Genomic DNA, 11,385 nt, shown 5'->3' with positions numbered 1-11,385 from the left:
TATCGGCGTAACACAAGCGTAACGACCTTGAACCGATTTCCAGTAATTCTATTGGCTGAAATTTTTGACAGATGAATTTGACAGATAAAATTTATGACAGATGAATGTTTCAGCCAATAGAATTACTGGAAATCTATTCAAGGTCGTTACGCCGATACGCCGTTTTTAGGATAGTGTGGCTGCACCCTAAGCGCTGTACCTGCGCTGTAGTAATCCCACTGCACTTCACTGCAGATCATTTCCAGAGTTGGCAACTGTCTGTGGCAACTGTGTTGGCAACCATGGACTTAACCCAATATTTTTCTAAAATTTATATTATCGATATCGATAAACAAAGGCAAAAATGGATCTTTTAGAAACAGTTTTAAGGACATGTGATTCTGTAGAATTTATTGATAAATTTAGAAAAAATAACATAAATTACAAAGACCTTAAACTGTTAAATAACGAGGATTTATTACTTTTGGAAATATGTGATAAAGAAACTAGAAATAAAATCCTATCACGATCAAAGAATATGCAACTACATGCAGAGTAAGTAGGTTCTTAATAAAGATAGTTTAGAAAGATATTTAAAATTAATCATATGTTTACTTTTACTAAAATTTTATTCATAAGCCAATCTAATTTTACCAAAAAAAAACGGGTTTTTAGGCAGAGTCATAATTTTAAAATAAATGGGCCTTATTTATGTTTAATACTGAACCAAATATCAATTCATTTGAATAAGCATTTTGCCAATACATCATATTTCTCAAAAAGTGTCGTTGATCTAGCCAATGTTAAACTGGAACCAATATGTATCAGTGTGAACAATTGTTTGCTGTCATTAGAGAATGTTATTAATGAAGTGGAGTTAAATGTAGGATCTCTCTCATCAAATTTGTAACTTATAATAGATTAGTACATTATTTCAGATTATTTGTTATTTTTTTAGGTAGAGAAAAAAAACAAAAAGAAAAATGTGTCTTGTGTATTAATCTGTTCCTTATTAGGAATATCACTAACATCAGCTTTACTTCTTATTGTTCTGAAGTTTTAAAATTTGGACAACCTACACAATTTTTCGGTTTTTTCCAAGTTTGAAGGAGTACATTACTACTACTTATATTAACAAATATTTTAAAAATGAAAAAGTATATTAAACTACGATTGTCAATAAAATTTACATTATTTACTTTTATAACTCCAGTTTAATTTAACAAGTCTTTTATTCACACAACCAGTCACACGGTAACCTGGGCATCTTACTGGCTGGCCATGGTAAATATCCAGCAGTTTTAAACACCCAGTAATCATATGATACTTTGACGATTAATCCTGTAAAGAAATTCCTATATAATATGGTACTGGTATAATAATTAAATACCAAAGCACTGACCAACTAATAGTAAAACTTCTGCTGTAATAATATAGTAGATGTAATCAGTCCAATCTTGAGGGCTCTGACACAATTTCGATGGATCCAACTCAGTAACCTTGGCATTCATATTCTCGCAACGTATATCGTCATGATCAGGTATATGACTCAATTTTGATAAAAGCCATACCTGCAAAATATTCAACTACTTGCATAAAAATACAACATTTTAAGAAACAGTTTTGCACCTTCAGCTTCTTAGTACTGCAGTCACAGTGTAAATTGTTGAAACCTAGTCGGACTCTTCTTTGGTTGAAATTCCGTTCAAATTGTATGTTATCCAAAACATAGGTATCTAACTGATATGCACTAAATAAGTTTTGAAATAAACGTTATTAAAATAGTTCTTACCAATTTAATTTTGTTTCTCTGTAGGCTTAGTGTATCAAAATTATTGATAAACTTAGTTCCTTCTAAAGGTTTTAAAGAAGATATCTGATTATTGTCTGCATAAAAATAACGTAAGTTTTCGTAGGAAGATTCACTTTTCAATTCTTTTATGGATGTTATCTGAGTAAATTTGAATGATCATTATTATTAATACGCCTTCATCACTAAACTTACGAATTACTTACATTATTACTGCTAACATCCAAGAAAATGGTATTAGGCGGTAGTGGCACTGGTAAGGCCGAAAATTTTTTATTTGAACAATTCACAGCCACTTCAAAAGATGCAAGTTTTACTTGGGACAGATTCAGTCGATACATGCTGCAGGTACAATTGAGGACGCAATTTTTTTGTAGCTAAAACAATAAATGTCTCTATAACTGAAATAAAAAAAACTTTAAGGATAATTTACTTCGTGAACTCGTTTAAGTTGAGAGAAGGGCAAAGTGGCCGTTGTTTGAAACCATGCGAAATCCTTAGAGGTGATACAAAACGTTTCATTTTCATTGGTAAATGTCAACTTTGAGTTGCCTAATTTTACTTTCAAATTTGAGCACGCCAAATTAGTGTTATCTGGTCAAAAGAAAACATAAAGCAGATCTTTGTTAAGTAATGCATTGCCAACATACTGGATATATCCACGGTGACGTTTTCCATTCTAATACTAGGCACTTGCGTTAAATTATTGTGAGATAAATTGAGAAAGCTTAAATTATACAACTGTCCCAGTGCTCGTTCTTCGATCGAGTTAATATGATTCGAAGACAAATCCAAACAGGATATTTTAGTGGATTTTGGCAATTTGCCGTCGATGCGCGTAATGTTGCCATTGGTAATGGTCATATACAGAAGAACTCTCCAAACTTGCTGGTGCACGGTAAGATTGAACGACTCGAATGTAGCATTACGTATGTGTAAAGCTTTTATATCTGTCGTTGAGCTAATATCTAAAAGAAATATCCATTTTAGTAAAATATGATCAACAAAAACACGTCAACGATGGCTATGAAATCAAGATCGCCATCATTTAAAGGTGCGTATTCACTATCCGAACGAACGAACGATCGTTCGTTGGTTCGTTCGGTAGTAGAATGGACGGGACCGAATTTTAGAACCGAACGAATAACATCTACTCATTTGTTTGCGAAGCCTTTGATGTACCGACTCGCAACGGATGGTCGAGCAAACGAACGGCCGCATGCGTTCAGTTGCCCGTCCAAATATACCGAATTCCACTCGTTCGCTCGTTCCTTCATTCGTTCGTTCGAATAATGAATACGCGCCTTAATAGGTATGTAAAATAAATTGTACTGGGAATGAGATTTCTAATGTGCCCTACTCACGCGGAAATTTTTTTTCAGTTAGCAGGACCCAACAGATTGTGTGTTGTATCAAATTGGCGCTCCCCTCCATACGATGCAATTAGCAGGACAGCAATCAGTTCAAGAGACAACAAAGTTGTGAGCTTTGTGATATTATTATGGCTCCATATTTAACAAAAAAAACAAAAAGTTGGCATTGCATTAGCAATGTCTGTAATTCCAAGTCATAATAAAAGAAGGCGGTGGATCAAAAACTGGTTAAGGCAAAGGAAAGGGCATCTTGCTTATCCCAAAGGAAAGGCATGTCCTTATAAAGGTCAAAATTTGCGTCCATTTCTTCCTCTAGGGCCAACATCTTGTTCACTTTAAAACAGTTGCTACTAATACTTAAAACAAAACGAAACGATACACCGCCAGTCGGTTTCTGTGGAATTTTCTTGCGCGCTCTACACTCGTCCCAACTTGCAGGAATCGGAAATAAAATGGTTTGGGCAGCCGAGCCAATCGCCAATTTGCAAATTGTCCCTTATTATTGTTACAATTACTCTACACACAAAGCAATCTGCAGGGTGCCTGCAAATTGTGCCCTGCAGATTGACAAGAAATTGCCGCATGAGTAGAGGACTTAAGCTAACTGGAAGGCGTTTTTTTTTAATATTTAATAGGTTCATTTCATAGGATCGTTCAATAGGTTCATATGGTTCATTTAATAGGTCTGTTAAAAAACTAAATTATACAAAGCACTAGATTAAATTAAAGTTAGTATTTTCTGATACACTTAATTATTATAGCCTTACTAAATGTCATCTATTAAATCAAGTTGTAATTTGTATCTAAAGTTGCGTTCGCATCGACTGCGCCGCTCCGCGCCGCTCAAATCATTTTTTTAACATATATTTTTGTGCGCGCTAAAAAAAATAAACTTCAAAAGTACATGTTTAAAAAAGGTTTTGCGCGGCGCAGCACGGAACGGCGCAGCCGGTATGAACGCACCTTAATATGAAAAAACAAAATAATTGTACAGATTGTATCATGATTATACAGTAACAAAATAATTAACATACATATAAATGTTCCTTTGCGAGGAAAATTTACAGGTTTTGTTAGTTCATATCATAATTTCTACATGGTTTTCAAAAAAATTATACTTTTACTAGATTTAGCGGTTTTTTTTTAATTTAGCGGGTAACAAAATCATTTAGCGGTTTAGCGATTTTTTGGCGGTTTTAATTTGTGAGAAGAAATAAAATCAAACTATAAAACACAGTATTCAGTGGTTTCGTCATTGACGTAACTAGAACTAGGTATTTTTATTTTGGAACCTCTTGTCCAGAACAACATTGCTTTTGGGTTGTTTTGGTTCAAAATCAGTTTGTTCGCATTGAACCACTCAACAACTTTTTGTACATTAATTTGCATCTGTTAAAGAGTCGTACCATCTGCGTATTTCACAATAGCGTGATTTGCCGTTGTTTGCCGTACATACTGGTTACCATATTAAGGTCACTCACAAATATCATAAATAGCAGTGGTTCTAAAATACTTCCCTGTACTCCTGTACTATGCCGATCACAAAACACATATACCGATGTTTATGGACAATTGTGTTGATTGAAAGGTTTCTCTGTCTTTTGTAATAACCACCATCTGAGATTTGTCAAACATGAACGATGCCAGCTAGTTTTTTGCGGAGCCCTTTATTCCATATGATTCTAGTTTTCTTATAAGTATCTTCCCAGACAATCATATGCCCTAGAAAGACCTAAGAACAATCCCACCGCCAATTCACCATATTCCAAATGATCTATAACTAATTTGATAAACTGATATATGGCAGTATTCGTGGATCTTCCCTCTATATACCATGATATCCATAAACTTCATTAAAAACTTTTTTAGTCTATTACACATACAAAGTTCAAACAGTTTAGAAAATCTGGGCAGCAGGCATGTTGCCACTGTTGCCAGTAAAAAGATAGAAATTTTGACCTATAAAAAATACCCAAATTGCTAATTGAAATTCAAATAGTTAAATGTATATTGACATTCTTATGTTAAATGCTTTGTTATTGAAATATATGTTCTAAAAGATGTAGGTATGCTATTAACGCTAGACGTTAGTTGAAATGTTGAGATAGTTTGTAGATAGTATTTTTCATGCTGCTTAATTCTAAATATTCAGTGCAGGTAAGTAGGTATTTTTTACTTTATTACATTCTTACACTTGGCACATAAGTGATTAATAATTTATATTTAGAAATATGATTATCCTAATGTAAAAACAACTTACCTATTACAAATTTTTAAGTAGGTATACTTACTGGCACAGGCTAGGCCTTCAGTTAAAGTAAAGGCGTTAACATTACAACAAACTGCGGCATTATTACAGTTTGATAATCTCTGGCACTTACAGGGACTTGTTACTGGTGGGCATGATTCGGAAGGCTGATGAAAACAATGGTTGTGACAACTACTGTCATCAGGGGGCAAAAGGCAGTGAGTAGGAATTATTAACAAGAATAGAAAGTACAGAGAATAACTCATTTGCATCTGAAAAAAAAATAAATTTAGTACAAGAAAGTAGGTATAATTATTGTGCCATTATAAATTTAATGCAATTTATCTCAGAATGTACGTAATAAAAATTTACAATTTATTTTTAATCCGATAGCATAAGCAGCAATGGCCATTCTTAAAATATACTTGATATTAAAAGTGTCAAACACTTTTATTTATAATTAATACAGCAAGGAATGGCTAAAGGCGTAAAATAGAATAGTCATTGTTTAAACATAGGTCCATTAGATTATTATATCAATGCAGCATACATTCTTACCTTTTACAAGTTTACAATCATTATAGTAAAATTCTTTAACAAAGAAACATTTCCTTAACAAATAACAGCAACAAACTAATAATAGTACATCCTTGATTTGATATCTTGAAGTTTATTATGGTTTATTTATAATAGAAGGTTGTGAGAAAACTCAGAAAACTTTTAAAATAATCTCAAACTATTTTTAGGCAACTCGTCATACCATGATCATACCTACTGAAATCCCTTGACTGAAACCCTGAGGAGAAATAAAAATCATATTTCTCCTGAAGTAATTGTTGGAAATTATAGGAAATAATCTAGAAGCAAATTTGTTAAAGGTGTGGGAAAGTCTTCATAAATAAAATTGAGTAAACCAATTATCAATTTACGAGATTGGAAGTTTGTGTACTGTATACACACATGTAATCGCTAGTTAAATAGTAGAAGTCAATTCTGTGGTGAAAGTTACAAATGTTGGTCCTTTTTTATATATTATTTTGTTACTTCAGTTTGTCATATCAATATAAAACATTCAAAATATGTAAATGCTTTAAATATTTGCTCTCAATTTAATGGTATGTGACCAAATAAACAAGTTTATCAGCTGATGAGTAAACTGTAAACAGCTGAGTTACTTCATTCAAAACATGAAAATTAAATCTTTGATTTTATTCTGTGATTTTATTGTAGGTGTAAAATATTTTTGTCTAATAATGTTTCTATGATTTTTAATGATTTTAAAGTAATAAAAAGCTGCTAATAGATAAATCATTCTTACTATGGATAACAAGAAAAACATAGAGATTAAAAATTTCTTTATATTTAATTCATCTTATGGAGCCAAAGAGAATGAAGAGTACAAAAAGATATTATATTATTATCCATTTGGAGAGAGTACAGAAATTCAGATAAAGAATATTGGTCTCGTCGAAGGAATTGTTCAATTTACAGAGTAAATTCTGTATTATTACCCAAATATTTCTCATGTTAAAGTTTTTCCATTTTAGAACTTTCAGGCCTAGCAGCTATGTCAGCTCTTTACATACAAATAAACTAAGGCAGTTATATTTCCAACCCGAATTAAATTTCTGGATTGTAATGGTGAGATACTGGTACAGTTTGAAATTAGTTAATGCCTTCCTAAACATATTTTAGACTCTTAGTGTTCCTCTAGTAACGAAGATTAAAGACAGTGTTAGCTCTAATGAATATATGGAAGAAGATATCCAAGATAATGTTTATGAAGCCATACTTTCCCAAGCTTATTACATGTATAGATTATTTTGGGGTACTTTGGAACAAACACTAGTCACAGGCAATGCAGATATTTTAAGAAACAGATTAGATACATTTTTTAATGCGGTGAGTAATAATATATTATATACTTTTTCAATATTTGAAGGAATTTAAAATTTACAGTGCTTATTTTAGTATCTTAAAACTGTAAAGTTATCAAATGCAGATATTTTAAACCTTTATGGGGGTATTCAGTATCTTCCACTGGATAGACAAACTTTTTTAAAAGTTCAATGTTTTGTTAACTTATTAGAATCAAGTTATGGATGTATAGAAGAGATAACATTTTTATATAATGAGCATGTAATATGGTAAGCAGTCTAGCAGCAAGAACGGTAAACTAATACGATTGCACATCCACACAAGACGTTCATTCGCTATTTCCCGCCCTGCAGCTCCGATTTCCTGCATTTCCGTGTGTATCTGTGCGTCAATTATTTTGTCAATTTTAATTGCGAAAAAGGTATCCTTTTTAAGGTTTTGAAGTGGAATTTCTTTACGCGCGATGGGAGTAAACATTGAAGGCCGTGACACACGATAAGCGTCAGGATCAGTCAGGATTTTCATGCGTCCGTTATCCGTTGATATGATGGTCAGACGGCGCTCTGATTTTGATCATAGCGTTTTCGCGCCACTTTTCATTCATAAATGTTTTATTCCAGCCCGTCAACGTCACTTTTGTGACAAATTTAATCTAACATTAATAAAGATATAATAGTTGATAATAGTACAAGAGCAAAGATAATAGAGTAATACAAGAGCTAGCACTGTCGGGAAAACGAGAATTTTAAGAAAGGTGATTCTTTAATACATATATCTTTTGCTATGCTCTCCTTCCAATGTGCGGGTCGTCTGGCTGCTGGTAGACTACTGCGCATAGCATCTGTACAGGGTATCCCATTTACGTGTGTTTTATGGGATTTTTCGTTTATCAGTAGAGATACAATGATGTGATTTTCATATTACTCATGCTACTTTTTTATGAAACTAAATATGCTTCACATATGTTGGTCCTAGCCTCCTTCCTTAGTTCCTAAAATACAGGCCGAATTTGTGATGCGCAGTAGTGAACAGATATTGAGTACAGATATGATGCGCAGTATCTAGTGAACGCAACGTCTACCGGCAGCCAGACGCACTCTGTTCAGGAGAGCATAGCAAAAGATATATTAAAGAAGCAGCTTTCTTAAAATTCTCTCTCGAAAACGTTGCTAGCTCTTAGACATGTCTTAGACTATACGTAAACAGCGAAATCGTTATGGAAATGAAAATATGAAATGACACCAATTACAAGGAAATCGTATAGGAGCCATGAAAATGCAATAAATTTAAAAACTGCGTAATTTTCTAACCAATCGAAGTCTTTAAATTCAACCAATAAAGGTCATCAGGGTGGGACTAACGATTTGATATTGAAGAAAAATGTGGGTCGATTTCGGCATAATTGGGGACAGGCTACTGGATGACGCCCTCGACGTTTCGAACCAATGCCTCTAAATGTACCAAATCATCATGAATTTTTTAATTATGGGTCGATTGGCACCAAACTCGGCACGTGGTATCTGTATGGAGTCATCAGACGCACAGACAGGCAGACCAAAGTAAGACCTTTCACTTTAAATATGCGCACATAGTGCACACACAATTTTTTTAGAGCTATAAAGTGTATAAATACTTTTGGTGTTGTGGATTGTGATTGTGACTATGTGCCGACGGTATTGTTTATTAATTATTTTAAAGCAAAACACGGAAGCACTCTAAATAGAATGCCTGCAAAATGATGTGTGTGCTTAAAACCTCTTATTATTCTTTTCTCGCGCCGTTATGAATAGATATAAATAAAATTGGTGATCACAAGTGTAGGACCATCAAATGATATGAGAATTGTATGTAGGTACGGTGTATTTGTTAGTGAATTATAAGGAATATAACTACCATGTACTCTAGACGCAGTGTTGTTTAATTTAATTTAATTAAAATGGTAATTTATTTTAATTTAGTGCCAGAAGGCCTAATAATTGTAGGTGCCCTAATAATTGTGATACTTGAAGTAAGATTTGAAATAACTTAGGCATTATCAGTTGGTTTGGTTTGTTAGGAATAAATAAAAAAATTGCAATCTGGTAACGTAAAAATATTCTATGCCTTTTTGTACCCTGTTAATGCCAATTTATGCAAATTTGCAACGTCTAAACACGTTTAATTTTAGTAAAAGTATATAGCAATACATTAATTATTTAGTTTATTTATTTAAACAGCTTATAGGAAATGAACTGTATAAATCGTATTAAGTACTCGCATAATGCATTTTTAAGAACAGCAGTTCCTAGCATCACCTTTTGTAGGCATTCTTTGAGTGCTCCCATATTTTGCTTTAAAATAGTTAATAAACAATATTGTAAGCCCTTAGTCACAATGCACAACACAAAATGAAAGCATATAAATAATAATACTCTATAGCTCAAAAAACACCTTTTTCACAATTAAAATCGACAAAATAATTAAGTCACACAGTCCGAATGGTAAAGAATCCGTGTAGGGCTACGACTGACGCCACAAAGCGAGGAGTTTTCGCGTGCACCTGGCAGACACTTTCGGCTGAATGAGCAGTCCTATTAGGTTATCTAACTGTTCTTGGTCTAGTAGTATTCTTTTAAAAAAGTGCCAAAACAACTAGACTTTGGTTGTAGGAGCGGTATCGAGCCAAATGATATGAAAGTGATGTATCAGTATTTAATAGGGATGCTGTTGCCCGCAAACATCGAGACTGAACTTCAAGGAGGTTCTATGCCAAGAAATTCTCCATTTGCTACATTAAAACGTGGCCGTTTTATTACCGGACCGACAAATTTAAAACAAGCGAAAACTGTCGGCACTGTACCCAGAGTGTACCTCTTCTCAAACGACTGCTTTAAGGAGCATCATTTAGCTGTGTATAGATGTTTGAGTGCCACAGTTTGCATATTTATTAAAGGTAAGTCTTTCCAAAAATACCGTCATGTTTTGCTAAATATATTTTTTAGGCGACACTAATTTAACTCTAGAATTGTTTAAAGAATTGGATGAACTTATAAATCCCAGGTTGTCTTGTGTGGTTGCAGAAATAGCGGAATATTGTTCCAAACAAATTATGCCATCAATAACCAGTGGAGATACCATTCCTAAATTTATTTACTTTAACAAAATTAATTTGGCGTATAAAAGTACGGTGAGTTAAAACATGATTTTGTGATCTTGACAGGTTTTTTTACGAAAAAAACTTTTTTCTAGATACATCTAGATAATAAGCAAACCGAAAATAGTACCTGTAGTAAAGACTCTCTAAAAATTATGGCTGATATGAAAGATCAAAACGAATTTCTTGGACGGGCCGGAGAAAGCATTGTAAAAACTAAAAACGACTATTGGGTGGTCGGAAAAAATAGTAATTTTAGGGAGTTTTACATAGTTTTACAAACGAAAAATGCTAATTTGATAAAGATAAGTGGTAAGTACTATATGATCGAAAAAAATGGCGTCCAGTAGGCTTGGAAATGCTGATCAATGACATTGCCCACATAATTCTACATATGACAGCGATCGTCATAGCCGTCGCTAACGTGGTTTTTTTTTTAGCATATTGTACCGTATGATCGAACACAAAACGGCATCCAGTTGGCTTGGGAATGACGATTGATGACATTTCCCATATAATTTTACATATAAAATGACAGCAATCTCCATTTCATAGCCACTGACGCCTTTTTTCTTGATCATTTCTTCGGACGCTGTTTTTTCTTTGATCATACGGTACTTATAGCTAATACCGTATGATAAAAAAAACGGCGTCCAGTTGGCTGGGAGCTGACGATCGATGACATTTCCCACATAAAATTACAGCGACCTCATTTCATAGCCATCGTTGACGCCGTTTTTTTGTCGATCATACGGTATAAGAACAACCTATTTATTCCAACAATTTCTTTAAATAATTATTTTTAAAATCATATGGTATTTAATATTTTTTTTCAGAGGAGGTCAAAAAGTTATGCGATAATGAACTTAAGGGGATCTTCTTTCATCCATTTTAGAGCAGATGTTTTAAATATGTATAAAAACTATGTACAAAGCGAACAAATTTTAATAAAAATAACTAAAAA

The 11,385-nt window shown here is 33.3% G+C and overlaps 3 protein-coding genes across 6 annotated transcripts; 2 read left to right on the top strand and 1 right to left on the bottom strand.

Moving 5' to 3' along the window:
- Positions 1 to 223: 223 nt before the first annotated feature.
- On the top strand, positions 224 to 1,183 carry LOC115882255. Of its 2 annotated transcripts, none has more exons than XM_030900193.1 (3): positions 224 to 534; positions 655 to 862; positions 938 to 1,183. In XM_030900193.1, the coding sequence occupies exons 1-3, from the start codon at positions 344 to 346 to the stop codon at positions 1,040 to 1,042; spliced, it is 504 nt and encodes a 167-aa protein (XP_030756053.1). In that variant the 5' UTR covers positions 224 to 343; the 3' UTR covers positions 1,043 to 1,183. The 2 variants fall into 2 exon arrangements, with proteins under 2 accessions (XP_030756053.1, XP_030756054.1); XM_030900194.1 differs by having other exon boundaries at positions 655 to 885.
- On the bottom strand, positions 960 to 6,266 carry LOC115882252 (protein halfway). 2 transcript variants are annotated; one of them, XM_030900190.1, is made up of 9 exons: positions 6,182 to 6,266; positions 5,454 to 5,682; positions 2,440 to 2,757; positions 2,223 to 2,383; positions 1,996 to 2,166; positions 1,772 to 1,930; positions 1,609 to 1,719; positions 1,382 to 1,550; positions 960 to 1,320 (listed from the first exon to the last, which is right to left on the bottom strand). In XM_030900190.1, the coding sequence occupies exons 2-9, from the start codon at positions 5,680 to 5,682 to the stop codon at positions 1,211 to 1,213; spliced, it is 1,428 nt and encodes a 475-aa protein (XP_030756050.1). In that variant the 5' UTR covers positions 6,182 to 6,266; the 3' UTR covers positions 960 to 1,210. The 2 variants fall into 2 exon arrangements, with proteins under 2 accessions (XP_030756050.1, XP_030756049.1); XM_030900189.1 differs by having other exon boundaries at positions 5,969 to 6,193.
- LOC115882253 (vacuolar fusion protein CCZ1 homolog) lies at positions 6,170 to 11,379 on the top strand. 2 transcript variants are annotated; one of them, XM_030900192.1, is made up of 9 exons: positions 6,170 to 6,288; positions 6,641 to 6,902; positions 6,958 to 7,051; positions 7,106 to 7,312; positions 7,382 to 7,557; positions 9,937 to 10,220; positions 10,270 to 10,454; positions 10,517 to 10,733; positions 11,258 to 11,379. In XM_030900192.1, the coding sequence occupies exons 2-9, from the start codon at positions 6,730 to 6,732 to the stop codon at positions 11,314 to 11,316; spliced, it is 1,395 nt and encodes a 464-aa protein (XP_030756052.1). In that variant the 5' UTR covers positions 6,170 to 6,288; positions 6,641 to 6,729; the 3' UTR covers positions 11,317 to 11,379. The 2 variants fall into 2 exon arrangements, with proteins under 2 accessions (XP_030756052.1, XP_030756051.1); XM_030900191.1 differs by having other exon boundaries at positions 6,213 to 6,423.
- The last annotated feature ends 6 nt before the right edge of the window (positions 11,380 to 11,385 follow it).

This window comes from Sitophilus oryzae, unplaced genomic scaffold (genome assembly GCF_002938485.1).
Source record: "Sitophilus oryzae breed Bouriz unplaced genomic scaffold, Soryzae_2.0 scaffold_177_pilon_pilon, whole genome shotgun sequence".
NCBI lineage: Eukaryota > Metazoa > Arthropoda > Insecta > Coleoptera > Curculionidae > Sitophilus > Sitophilus oryzae.
The sequence above is the reverse complement of the archived record's forward strand: the minus strand, read 5'-3'. Positions and strand labels throughout refer to the sequence as shown.